The sequence below is a fragment of the Galeopterus variegatus genome, unplaced genomic scaffold (assembly GCF_000696425.1).
Source record: "Galeopterus variegatus unplaced genomic scaffold, G_variegatus-3.0.2 Scaffold1619, whole genome shotgun sequence".
NCBI classification, from domain to species: domain Eukaryota; kingdom Metazoa; phylum Chordata; class Mammalia; order Dermoptera; family Cynocephalidae; genus Galeopterus; species Galeopterus variegatus.
This window is the reverse complement of record NW_007727730.1, coordinates 66,573-79,403: the sequence shown is the minus strand read 5'-3', so window position 1 is coordinate 79,403 and position 12,831 is coordinate 66,573. Positions and strand designations below refer to the sequence as shown.

At 61.0% G+C, this 12,831-nt stretch overlaps 3 protein-coding genes across 3 annotated transcripts in view; all 3 read left to right on the top strand.

Moving 5' to 3' along the window:
* The window catches only part of ICAM1 (intercellular adhesion molecule 1), a 10,323-nt gene extending 6,398 nt beyond the window's left edge, over nt 1-3,925 (top strand). Inside the window, exons 3-7 of the mRNA XM_008578017.1 lie at nt 755-1,066; nt 1,423-1,710; nt 1,787-2,041; nt 2,241-2,489; nt 2,575-3,925. Coding sequence (XP_008576239.1) covers nt 755-1,066; nt 1,423-1,710; nt 1,787-2,041; nt 2,241-2,489; nt 2,575-2,750 — 1,280 coding nt within the window. The 3' untranslated portion in view covers nt 2,751-3,925. The remainder of the gene's footprint in view (nt 1-754; nt 1,067-1,422; nt 1,711-1,786; nt 2,042-2,240; nt 2,490-2,574) is intronic.
* Nucleotides 3,926-4,327: 402 nt separating this feature from the next.
* ICAM4 (intercellular adhesion molecule 4 (Landsteiner-Wiener blood group)) lies at nt 4,328-5,163 on the top strand. Its single transcript, XM_008578016.1, has 2 exons — nt 4,328-4,725; nt 4,844-5,163. The coding sequence occupies exons 1-2, from the start codon at nt 4,335-4,337 to the stop codon at nt 5,161-5,163; spliced, it is 711 nt and encodes a 236-aa protein (XP_008576238.1). The 5' UTR covers nt 4,328-4,334.
* Nucleotides 5,164-7,141: 1,978 nt separating this feature from the next.
* Nucleotides 7,142-12,831, top strand: part of ICAM5 (intercellular adhesion molecule 5, telencephalin) — a 6,907-nt gene continuing 1,217 nt past the window's right edge. The window contains exons 1-11 of the mRNA XM_008578015.1: nt 7,142-7,312; nt 8,268-8,537; nt 8,728-9,048; nt 9,221-9,508; nt 9,813-10,067; nt 10,202-10,450; nt 10,956-11,201; nt 11,293-11,571; nt 11,655-11,894; nt 12,297-12,498; nt 12,571-12,647. Of these exons, the coding sequence (XP_008576237.1) occupies nt 7,231-7,312; nt 8,268-8,537; nt 8,728-9,048; nt 9,221-9,508; nt 9,813-10,067; nt 10,202-10,450; nt 10,956-11,201; nt 11,293-11,571; nt 11,655-11,894; nt 12,297-12,498; nt 12,571-12,647 (2,509 nt within the window). The 5' untranslated portion in view covers nt 7,142-7,230. The remainder of the gene's footprint in view (nt 7,313-8,267; nt 8,538-8,727; nt 9,049-9,220; nt 9,509-9,812; nt 10,068-10,201; nt 10,451-10,955; nt 11,202-11,292; nt 11,572-11,654; nt 11,895-12,296; nt 12,499-12,570; nt 12,648-12,831) is intronic.

The window sequence follows — 12,831 nt, the reverse complement described above, 5'->3', positions numbered from 1 at the left end:
GTCAGCACCACGCCCACCCAGTGAGCAACCGGCCATCCCTATATGGGATCCGAACCCGTGGCCTTGGTGTTATCAGCACCGCACTCTCCCGAGTGAGCCACGGGCCGGGCCTCCCCCGGTCATCTTTTTAAAAGAAAAAAGAAACGTTATGCCATTTACAGTCACTCTCTCAACCCCTTAAATGGGTTACTAATATTCCTACCTCTAACAGCCCCATTTTACAGCTCACGTCAATGTGGATGCTCTACCTCATTCTTTCTACAAATATTGAGGAACTGCTGTGTGCCAGGCACAAGACCACAGAGCAGACAAAAATCCCCACCCGTCCTGGGGCCGACGTTCTATTGGGAGGGATACAAGCTAACTGAGTAGATTTTTTTTTTTTTTTTTTAACGTCTAGCCAGTATGAAGATCCAAACCCCTGACCTTGGCGTTATGACACCTCGCTCTAACCACTTAGCTAGCTGGCCAGCCTACCTTCCAGCATATAAAATAACCTACTCTAGGCTGGCTGGTGATAGACTCTGAAGTTTCTTTCCACACTTTGCTCTAAGAGCTTCTACAGTGAATAAAGAATTTTTGGGTTCCCTTTGCAAACACTTGGGGTCTTCTCACCAGTTTCTCCTGAAGCACTTGACATTCTTGCCTGCTTAGGTGGTGGGGCGTGTTTGGGGCTGACAGTGAAGTGGTGAGCTCCCCAGGCAGGTGTGGGGCAGTCCAGCTCAAGGATCACTCAACCCCCTTTCTCCTTCAGGGTTCCCTGAGTCCGTGGAGCTGGCGCCGCTGCCCTCCTGGCAGCCCGTGGGCGAGAACTTCACCCTGAGCTGCCAGGTGGCAGGTGGGGAGCCCCGGGCCCACCTCACTGTGGTGCTGCTCCGGGGGGAGCAGGAGCTGAGTAGACAGCCAGCAATGGGGAAGCCTGCCAATGTCACGGTCAGGGCCACAGTGCTAGCAGGCAGAGGCGACCACGGTGCCAATTTCTCGTGCCGCACGGAACTGAACCTGAAGCCCCTAGGTCTGGAACTGTTCCGGAACACCTCGACCACCAGGCAGCTCCAAACATTCGGTGAGACATTGGGGAGCTGGCAGAAGGAGGGTGGGCTGAGGGAGGCGGTGTTCCCGCGTGGTGTGTGGGTTCCTGGGAGGAAGGGGCCCCTGGCCATGGGGTTACTGAGAAGATGGTGACCTAAATTGCGAAAACTCTGGAAAGAGTCCTTGGCGACTGGGGTGGGGTGTTCTAGGATGGGGTGCCCGCGGCTGCAGAATTTTCTAAGAAGGCTGTGACCCCTGCTAAGTGGGTTGGGTGTCTTAGGACAGGGGTCGCCCAGGCAGCTCAGTCTTCCAAGAAGAGGATGTTCCAGCTGGGGGAAAGGGCTTCAGGACGTCATCCCCTCTTTGTTCACTCCCATCCTCTCTCTCTAGTCCTGCCAATGACTCCACCCCAGCTTCACATCCCCCCGGTCCTGGAGGTGGGCACAAAGTTGACCGTATGCTGCTCCCTGCGTGGACTGTTCCCGGCCTCCGAGGCCCAGGTCCAGCTGGCGGTGGGGGACCAGAGGCTGAACCCCAAGGTCACACACGACAAGGACTTCCTCTTGGCTATGGCCTCGATCAAGGTGAAGGCGGAGGAGGAGGGCACCCAGCAGGTGAAGTGTGTGGTAACCCTGGGGACCCAGAGCCAGCAGACCGGGCAGCCCATGACTATCTACAGTAAGTGGCGGAGGCGGGGCTTTTCAAGGGGCGGGGCCGGCGTCGGGGCGGGGCTCACCGTGTGCCTCGCCCCCAGGCTTCCCAGCACCCAACTTGACTGTGAGTGAGCCCGAGGTCTCTGAAGGGACAGAAGTGATGGTGGAGTGCAAGGCTCACGCTGGAGCCGTGGTGACACTGAGCGGGGCCCCAGCCTGGCCACCGTCTTCACGGGCTCAAATGCTGCTGAACGCCACCGCCGAGGACAACGGGCGCAACTTCTCCTGCTCTGCTGCACTGGAGGTGGCCGGGCAGGTGCTGCACAAGAACCAGACTCGAGGGCTCAGTGTCCTGTGTGAGTGGAGCTGCTGGACAGTGACCCCTGCCCTCCAGACCCAACCCCTAAGTCCCCATGAACGCTCTTGCCCTCCAAGCCCTGCCCCCACCTCTAGAGAAGCCCCCTCCCCAGACTCCTGCTTAGGTCCTCCAGTCCTAGTTGGTAAGGAGCATCCTGGTCCCTGACCTCCGTCCCTCATCTTGCTGTGTTTCTCCAGATGGTCCCCGACTGGACGAGAAGGACTGCCAGGGAAACTGGACATGGCAGGAAGGCTCCCAGCAGACTCTGAAATGCAAGGCTTGGGGGAACCCGTCCCCCGAGCTGAACTGTCACCGGAAAAGGGATGGAGCTTTGCTGCGCATCTGGGATCCGATCCTTGTCAAACGAGATCTTGTGGGCACTTACCGCTGTCGGGCTGTGAGCACTCGTGGGGAGGTCACCCGCGATGTCTTCATCAACGTAGTCTGTGAGTGTGGCCGTATGCTGGGCTGGGTGTGGTGGGGACAGTGAGCCTGGCTCAATCCTCACCATCCCCTGTGTCTTCCCTGCAGACCAGCAGAACAACATAGTCATCATAATTGTGGTGGCATCCATAGTCTTTGTAGCCACTGTGACCACAGCCACTTGCCTCTATAACCGCCAGAGGAAGATCAGAAAGTACAAGCTCCAAGAGGCTGAGAAGGGGACCACCATGAAGAAGCTGAACACACAAGCCACACCACCCTGAGCCTGTCCTAAGACATAGCCACCTCCTTGACCCCCACATGGTGGCAGTGGTGCCACACTGAACAGAGTGGTGGACAAATGCTATTCAGCCACACCCACCTCCCCTGAACACCAGAGGACAGGACAGTGGCCTCAGTCAGGATGCAGACAGCATTTGGGGTCCTGGCACCTGCACATCTAGGATCCTTCCAGGCCTCACACCGATCTGTACCTGCAGGGCTGAGCCAAGAGGAATGGACAAGATTCTGGGCATGACTGTGAGGGATGTCAAAGGCTGACCGGCCAGAGGGGGAGTGCCAAGAGACACATACCCCTGATATGGGGACATGCAGCCAGGAAATATTCAAACTTGCTCCCTACTGTGTGGCCTGAGGCCCCACAGTCCTGAGGAAGAAGTGGCCCTGCACAGACACATGCAGCATCGAAACACAAATGCCCATACTTCCTCTGACAGATGCCAGCTCCGGCACTGCTGTCTGTCAACTGAATGTCCCCAATTCTTGATAATCAAATATTTATTCATTTGTTATTTTACTACCTATTTATTGAGCACCTTTTATGAGGTGAGAATGGTGAGCAAGGTGAACATAGGTCCCTGCCCTCATGGAGCTCTCGGTCTAATCTCATTCAGGGTTGCCAGGTACAGTTGTACTGGTTGGGCACTGCACAACAGTGCCTCGCAAAAAAGATCAAGTGGGACTGGAATTTCTCACTCCATTGGCCAAATTGCTTTCCCCCAGAAGGTGTGCTTTTTCTATCTGACACAAAGGCACTGTACGGACTAGCAATGGTTACATGCTCAGAGACCACCCACTGGGTGCTTACCCTCACTCTGCCAGCACTGGTGCTGACATTCCTTAGCTATCTCTCCACCCACATGCATCTCTGTCAGTGTTTGAAACGACGGTCAGTGACCATGCCTAAATATGGGTGCCTACTTTTTGGCAGTTAAACTATGGAGTCCTGTGAAACCATGCCCAACCCCTGTGTGCCCCTGTCTTATCCTACCTGTTGCCATCTCAGTGGGACCATGCAGGAACAGAACACTGCAACTCCAAATTCCCGCAGTGATCAGGGCCCTGCAAGCAGTGGAGAGGGGGGCCAAGGCCTTGGAGGACTCCCTGCCCGCTCTGAAAGCCCCTCATTTGCACTAATAAAGCTTTTTCATCTGCTTCAGCCTTGTGTGAGTTGAAGGGAGGTGTCATGTCCAGTTGGAATACTTTCTAAGCAGCTCCACCACAGCCCTGTCCCCCAACTTCCTCTCCCAAGAAAAGGCTGCCAGTTCAAGGCCCAACCTTGTGACTCTGGTCCAAATCTGAGGCTTTTTATGACCTTCTGGGACTCTAGTAAAAGCCAAAGACCCCTCTCCAGAAAAATACAATGTCATATGGTTTGCAATAGGGTCTGGAATCCCATTCTTGAGCCAAGGGAAGGGGGTATCTTCTGCAGGGCTCTTGGGCCCTCTAGGGCTCCCCCCACTCGGTTCCTCTCGGGGCAGGGTTGAGGAGGCGGGTCTGCAGGCCTCCTTATCTCCAGAGTCAGCTGTGGCTTCCTGGCACAGGGCCCCTCAGTCCAGGCTTTTGCCATGGGGTCTCTGTTCCTTCTGTCGCTGCTGCTTTTGCTGGTGGCAGACAACCCGGGAGGTGGGAGCCCACGGGGGCGAAATTCTGAGGAGCGGGTGCAAGGCTCCAGCCCTCCTACACCCTCGGGGACCTCGGCACCGTTCTGGATAGGCATAAGCCCAGAGTTAGTGGCCGTTCCTCCGGGGAGCTCAGTGTGGCTCAACTGCAGTAACAACTGTCCCCTGCCCGAGGGTTCAAGACTCTACACCCAGCTGCAGCGAGGCAAGACGCTGAGTGGGCCTGGTTGGGTATACTACCAGCTGCTCAACGTGAGGGCCTGGAGCTCCGACGTGTACTGCTCTGTCACCTGCGCGGGGAAAACGCTCACGGCCACCGCCAGGATCAACACCTACAGTGAGGGACAGGGGTTTAGGCCTGGCTGGGGTGAGGTGAGCGGGGCGGAAGAGGGGGTAGTTGACAGTCGCACTAGGGGGTGCCCACGGACCTTACTCAGGGCCTCCTCTTGCCTTAGAACGGCCGCACAGCGTGGTCCTGGAGCCTCCGGTCTTAGAGGGCAATGAGTACACTCTGCGCTGCCACGTGACACACGTGTTCCCCGTGGGCTTGTTGGTGGTGACCTTGAGGAGCGGTGACAAGGTCATCTATTCCGAAAGCCTGGAGCGCTACACGGACCTGCATCTGGCGAATGTGACGCTGACCCACGTGTTGCGGGCTAGGCCCTGCAACCTCTGGCAGCCAGTGACCTGCCACGCGCGCCTCAGTCTCGACGGCCTGGTGGTCCGCAGCAACTCGGCACCTGTTATGCTGACGCCCGGTGAGGTACCCCTGTAATCCTGGGGGCTTGGGGAGGGGGGAAAGGTTATGACCACAGGAGGGCGCACAGACTGAGCGCGAGCTCCCCGCGAGCAGTCAAACCTCCAGGTGCTCCGTTCCTAACTCTCACCTCCTGTTCCTAGCTTGGAGACCCGAGTCTAAAGCTTTGGCCTCCACCTCCATCGCAGTGGTTGTGGGGATCCCTCTCGCCGTGGGAGCTGTCTACCTGCAAAAGCGCCAAGTGATGCATTCCCAGGCTTAGAAGGAGTAAAAAGCAATCTGGAACAACTTGGGAACCCTCCCAGATCAATAAAGCCTTCCTCTGCCAGCCTCTGTCCCACGGCCTACGGTCTCTATCACTACCCTCCTGTAGGAAGTGGTCTTCTTTATTAGCTGGGCTTCAATCACTGTCTCCAAGTTCCTTGTCTCCCTGAGAGCACCTGAGGTTTTCTCACTCAAGACCCACCTGAGTCCCGGAGCCCCAATCCCTCTGCATTCCCAGCCAGTGTAGTAAAAACCTCTACTCAGGCCACCCCGTGGCTCACTCGGGAGAGCGTGGTGCTGAGAACCCCAAGGCCACGGGTTCGGATCCCATATAGGGATGGCCGGTTAGCTCAATGGGTGAGCGTGGTGCTGACAACACCAAGTCAAGGGTTAAGATCCCCTTACCGGTCATCTTTAAAACAAAAACAAAAACAAAAAAAAACCTCTCCTCTGCTGGCATTATCAATGCGGAGCAGATGGGCTAAGTAGAGGCCCTGGAGGGCCATTGGCGGGGGGGAGGGCGGGTTAACGGTATGGCCTTTCCTGATTGGCTCCGTTTCTGCCACGCAGCAGCTCTAATTGGATGTTAAGTTTCCTTTCCCACCCCCACCTTCACATCACACCTTGCGCTTTGCAACCGCGGAGCTAGAACTCACCCCCTGAACTCAACATCAACACCGAGGAAGACCAAAAATCAAGACCACAAATGGGCGGGGTCATCTGGACAAACCTAGGGTCGTGGATAAACAGAAGTATCCATGTAGTGACAGCGGTGAAGGGATAATCAGGTGGTCCACATGGGGTGTCACAGACTCGCGTCCTGGCAACGTCCTGGTGGTCACCGGGCCAGGTTGGCACATGGTGGGTGGGTGGGGCTGTCAAAGCTTGAGGCCTGGATGCAGGATCAGAAGCGCCACAGTTGGTCTCTCGGTCCCGCGCGGACGCAGGATCCGTGCCCGCACTGGGTGCCTAGCAGAGCCGGCGTGGTCCAGAGCCCCCACCTGCCGCGAGGAAGGCGGATTCAGGGGCGCTCCACCGCGGCTTGCGCTTCCCCACGCAGAGTAGACACGTGCCCGCTGCACACTGGGTAAATACAGCCCGAGCCGCGCCGACTCTAATTTAGACGCCCGCGAACGCTGCGCGCACGCACACGTGTCCTCGACTCGCTGGCACTTTTGTCCCCGCCCTCTCTGTCGCGTGCCGGAGCCGAAAGGGAGGGGGACTAGGGGCGTGGCTGTAACCCCAAGCTCCACTGGGTGAACAAAGGAAGGATCAGCGAGGGAGTCAGCCCCACATCCTCCCCGAGAACTGCCCCTTCCCCATCCTGCGCTTCCCAAAACCTCCCCTAGTCCCCACCTCAATCCTCGCCCTAAGGGGGGCTGGTGGGAGGAGCTAAACATGGGGGCGGAACTCTCAGTCCAGCTCATTATTATATAGCACCTAAGCCAGGGATGGGGTGGGGGTTCGGAACGGGCAATCCAGCATCCCCCGACCTCCGCGTCGCCGCCGGGGATGACGCGGGAGAGCGCGTTCGCCCCCAGAAGGCTCCGGGCGATCGGGGCGGCCTCCACGCAGACCCCGGGGGTCGCTCTCTCCTTGCCAGCTCGCCTTCACCAAGGCCAGGAGCCTAGCGCACGCTCGCCTCCGGTCCCCCAGCCGCCTCTGCCACCGCCCCCTCCTTGGAAACCAAGTTACCAACGTTAAACCAATCCCCGAGCGCAACTCTGCCTCCCCCACACCCCACCCGCCGCGCCGCGCCGTCCTCTAGCTCGGCTCTTCGCTCGCGCTCCCCTCGCCTCCTGCGCTTCCCCCGCGGCGGCGATGCCAGGGCCTTCGCCAGGGCTGCGCCGGGCGCTACTCGGCCTCTGGACTGCCCTGGGCCTGGGGCTCCTCGGCTTCTCAGGTAAGAGCCCGCCCGGGCTCGGGGTGGACAGGGCGGAGGCGGAGTTCGAGGACCTGGGAGGCAACCGCTCGCCCCTCCCGGCTCCGCCCTCGCCTCGCTCCCACGCTTCTGGCCCCACCTTGAGCCCGGGTCTTCTCCCAATCCCACTCCCACCCCACCCCGCAAACACACACCGGAGACCCAGCCTCTGACTCCTCGCGCGCCCAGGTCTCTACCTTGCCCTCGTCGAGATCCTGGGCGCTCTTCCGCACTCCACCCCGCGCCCTGGAGACCCCGTGTCTCTCCTGTCCCCTCCCCGGGTACCTACTCACGCTCTGCTCGTGCACCACGGTCCACGGGCTGGCATCTTCCCCACTCGCGGCCCGCGAAGACCCCATCTCCCCAACTACCGTGACTCAGAGGCGCTGTTCCCGCTCCACCGGGAACCCTGGCAACCGCGTCTCCCGCCTGTTCCTGCGGTTCCTTCCAGGAGCTCAGCCCCGCATCCTCCTTCCCTGTTCTTCTCCCAGGTTTGGGGTCCTCCTTTATCCTTGACCCAGCCTCACCTCTCTTTTGCCCTCGTCCCAACCTCAGTCTCCCCCTCTCCCGGCGATCTGCCAAGACCCTGAGAACCAGTTCGTTTCCCATCCCCCACCCGGGGTCCCTTCCCCCCAGTGTTGCTGTGTGCATCGAAGACCCCATCTTTCCTCTCGTCTCCCACCTCCCCCCGTGCTTTCCCATCGCTCCATCGGCGCCTTGGAGACCAGGGCTCTCTGCTGCCATGTCCCAGAGACACCCTCGAGGTTTAGACTCTGGGAGCGCGTCTCCGAACCGGAGACCTGGGCAGGACGCGAGACTCCTGGGTTCTTTTCTGGTTGTGGTCTCTGCTCGTCCCCGGGAACTCCTGACTCGGCGTGGGGGCACTAAGATCTCCGGAAGTTGGGTCCCCAGGCTGAGCCTGCCTTTCCCCGGGCAGCGGTCGCGCAGGAGCCCTTCTGGGCGGACCTGCAGCCCCGCGTGGCGCTGGTGGAGCGCGGGGGCTCGCTGTGGCTGAATTGCAGCACCAACTGCCCTCGGCCGGAACGCGGTGGCCTGGAGACCTCGCTGCGCAGAAACGGGACCCAGAGGGGGTTGCGCTGGCTGGCGCGGCAGCTGGTGGACATCCGCGAACCGGAGACCCAACCTATCTGCTTCTTTCGCTGCGCGCGGCGCACACTACAGGCGCGTGGGCTCATTCGCACTTTCCGTGAGTTCTGAGTGGCCGTCCTGGTACTCCACTTCCAGTCCTGCCAGACCCCGCCTCCCGGGTCGACCCCACTTCAGGACTCACCCTCCGGATCCCAACGCCCTCCCCTCTTGACCCGGGATCCCCTGAGTTCCACGCCGTGTACTTCTAAGCCCCGGCGTTTCCATGAGCCGCGGTTCCCCACTTGCAGAGCGTCCGGATCGCGTAGAGCTGGTGCCGCTGCCTCCCTGGCAGCCCGTGGGAGAGAACTTCACCCTGAGCTGCAGGGTTCCTGGCGCCGGGCCCCGTGGGAGCCTCACGCTGACCCTGCTGCGGGGTGCCCAGGAGCTGATCCGCCGCAGCTTCGCCGGCGAGCCACCCCGAGCGCGGGGCGCGGTGCTCACAGCTACGGTACTGGCGCGCAGGGAGGACCATGGGGCCAATTTCTCGTGCCGTGCGGAGCTGGACCTGCGGCCGCACGGCCTGGGACTGTTTGAAAACAGCTCGGCGCCCAGAGAGCTCCGAATCTTCGGTGAGTGGGTGGGGAAGGAGAAGGGGGATCTAGTGGGTTCGGGCCGGTGTAGAAGAAGTTTAGAGCCAGATACATCTGAATGCTAAACCTTACTTCAACACGCACCTGTTTTGCTTAGTACATAGTGAGTGCTTAGTTTGCATAAGTTCAAGCTCCGTTTGTCGGCCCCTAGCCCTGTCTCCGGACCCCCCGCTCCTCGCTGCTCCCCGGCTCCTGGAAGTGGGCTCAGAAAAGCCCGTGAGCTGCCACCTGGACGGACTGTTTCCTGCCTCTGAGGCCGAGGTCTATCTCGCGCTGGGGGACCAGAGGCTGAATCTCAATGTCACCCTAGAGGGGGATGCACTCATGGCCACTGCCACAGCCACAGCCAGCGCAGAACAGGAGGGCGCCAGGCAGCTGGTCTGCAACGTGACCTTGGGGGGCGAAAGCCGCGAGACCCGGGAGAACGTGACCATCTACAGTAAGAAGGAGCGAGACGGGACCCCGGCGGTTCGGGGGTGGGGCCAGAGGAACGCGAAGGCGGGGCGAAGCGTGGGCGGGATCTCAGTACCGGAACAGGCGTGACCCCAGAGGACTCGGAGGGGCGGGACAGATGGAGAAAGGACACCGAATAGCTGGAGAGGTGGAGCCTGAGCAGCCTGAAAGGCGGAGAGCGCGGTAGCCTCGGTTTGGCAGCATCGCTGGGAGGGTCCGGGGACAAGGGGCGGGCCTTAGCCGGCGGGAGGGGCGTGGTCAGTGGACTCCGGCCAATGCTCCGCCCCCAGGCTTCCCACCGCCCCTACTGACCCTGAGTGAGCCCAGCCCTCCCGAGGGGGAGATGGTGACAGTAACCTGTACAGCCGGGGCCCAAGCCCTGGTCACACTGGAGGGAGTTCCAGCCGTGGTCCCGGGGCAGCCTACCCAGCTCCAGCTAAACGCCACCGAGAACGACGACAGGCGCGGTTTCTTCTGTGACGCCATCCTCGAGGTGGACGGGGAGACCCTGAGCAAGAACGCGAGCGCCGAGCTTCGCGTCCTTTGTGAGTTGGTGTCAACCCCACATCCCCCTCCTCGTGATCTCCAAGGACCTGCCTGGTCCCTGGCCGTGTCGTGGAGGTGGGACTCTTCCTCACGCTCCACGTCCAGCCTCTGTATTCCACGCCCCTGCCCGCAGACGCCCCCCGGCTGGACGATTCGGACTGTCCCAGGACCTGGACGTGGCCCGAGGGCCCGGAGCAGACGCTGCGCTGCGAGGCCCGCGGAAACCCAGCGCCCTCGGTGCACTGCGCGCGGCCCGACGGCGGGGCCGTGCTGGCGCTGGGCTTGCTGGGCCCGGTAACTCGCGCGCTCGCTGGCACTTACCGCTGCAGGGCGACCAACGTCCAGGGCCAGGCGGTCAAGGACGTGACGCTGACGGTGGAGTGTGAGTGGGGGTGCACGGGGACTGGTTCTCCGGGTCTGGGGGTGCCCAGACTATAGGAAAGAGTAGAAACAGGGTCTGAGGTGTGACTTTGGGCGGGATTTTAGGAAAAGGAAGTGGATGGTGAGCGGGATGGGGAAAGATCTTGGAGAAGGATGGAGGGGAAGGGGTAGGTGTGTCCATAGGCTGGGGCGTGCCGTTTGGGTGGAGTCTTGCAAAGGTTGGCGGTTGAAGCAGTCCAACAATCTTTTGGACGGGAGACTGGGGAAGGTCCTGTGGGTGCCTTGGGAAAATCAGAAAAAGGCTCCCATCGGGGCTTATGGGTCCCCAAACTAGAGCGCATGGCTTGACTAGCGTGACACACCCTTGGCTTAGTGTCCCTGGACGAGGCATAGCCTACCCAACACTTCATGGCGACCCTGAGTCGAGAAAGAGGGTCTGGGGACGTTAGACTGGTCCAAAAATTCCAAAAGCCAATAATATACACCCCCTCCCCCTAACACACCAGATGCGCCAGCGCTGGACAGCGTGGGTTGCCCTGAACGCATTACTTGGCTGGAGGGAACCGAGGCCTCGCTGAGCTGCGTGGCGCATGGGGTCCCGCCGCCCAACGTGAGCTGTGTGCGCTCTGGGGAGGCTGGGGTCTTCGTCGAGGGACTGCTGCGTGTGGCCCGGGAGCATGCGGGCACTTACCGCTGCGAAGCCACCAACGCTCGAGGCTCTGCAGCCAAAAATGTGGCTGTCACAGTGGAATGTGAGTGAGGGGAAACACGGGGTAAGGGTCTGTCAGGACCCCGGCTAGACTTTTTGTCCCTTGTGTGAACCCCTGATCTTCTGCTCCCCAGATGGCCCCAGATTTGAAGAGCCAAGCTGCCCCAGCAACTGGACTTGGGTGGAAGGATCTGGACAACTTTTCTCCTGTGAGGTGGATGGGAAGCCAGAGCCAAGCCTGGAGTGCATGGGCTCTGAGGGCGCCAATGAGGGGGTGTTGCTGCCTCTGGCACCCCCAGACCCTAGTCCAAGCGCCCCCAGCATACCTAGTGACCTGACACCCGGTATCTACATCTGCAATGCCACCAACTCGCACGGCTCCATGGTTAAAACGGTCGTCGTGAGCGCGGAGTGTGAGCGAGGCCCAGGCGGGTGGGAAGTAGAGGTGTCCCACAGTCGGGGTCCCTCCCTCACGCCCCCCGTGGCTGCTTTGCAGCACCGCCGCAGATGGATGAGTCCACCTGCCCAAGTCACCAGACGTGGCTGGAAGGGGCTGAGGCTGCTGCGCTGGCCTGCGCCGCCCGGGGTCGCCCCTTCCCAGGAGTGCGCTGTTCCCGGGAGGGCGCACCCCGGCCTAAGCGGCAGCGCATATCCCGAGAGGACGCGGGCACCTATGTCTGCGTGGCCACCAACGCGCACGGCACAGACTCTCGGACCGTCACCGTGGGCGTGGAATGTGAGTGGGGCAGCACCAAATTGAGGGGACTCAGTCCCTGGAAAAGTGACTTGCAGCTGTGGGAGAGCCCTCGGGAGTTCAGGGTCTCCTCTCCCAGTCACATTCAGGGGCAGGGAATCCCGGCCTAACTGGGGGCAATGACAATTCTAGGTAACAGGAGCCTGGTCCTTCTCAAATCCTGGATCAGAAGGACACTGGCGTGGTCCCTCCTCCCCGACCCCCCCCCCATTCAGTGAAGAAGGGCCCAGAATTTTAGTCCCAACAACAGCCAGATTGTGGGGGGAGGGGGCTCTCCTGCACATCCTAGAAGGGGTGGTCTCAAATAAGTGGTGGGTGAGCCTGAGGGCACTGGTCAGCGTCTGGGCCGGCGCTAAGCCCTCCTTAACACCCTGTCCCCTGCAGACAGGCCAGTGGTGGCCGAGCTGGCCGCCTCGCCTCCTGGAGGCGTGCGGCCAGGCGGGAATTTCACATTGACCTGCCGCGCCGAGGCGTGGCCTCCAGCCCAGATCAGCTGGCGCGCGCCCCCGGGGGCCCTCAACATCGGCTTGTCGAGCAACAACAGCACTCTGAGCGTGGCGGGCGCCATGGGCAGCCACGGCGGCGAGTACGCGGGGGCCCTCAACTTCGGCTTGTCGAGCAACAACAGCACTCTGAGCGTGGCGGGCGCCATGGGCAGCCACGGCGGCGAGTACGAGTGCGCAGCCACCAACGCGCACGGGCGCCACGCGCGGCGCATCACGGTGCGCGTGGCCGGTAAGTGGCAGCTGGAGGAGGGTAGAGGGTCCTGTAGGGGGGCGTGAGCTGGGTCTTGGGTCGCCTGACGGATCTCTGCCTCCCTCTCGGTCCACACAGATGAGACCAAAGTGGGTCAGGGTAGAAGTCAAGGGTGCCTGATGGGTGGGGTTGTTGACGGCAGGGTGGGTGGGGGTGGGAGGTG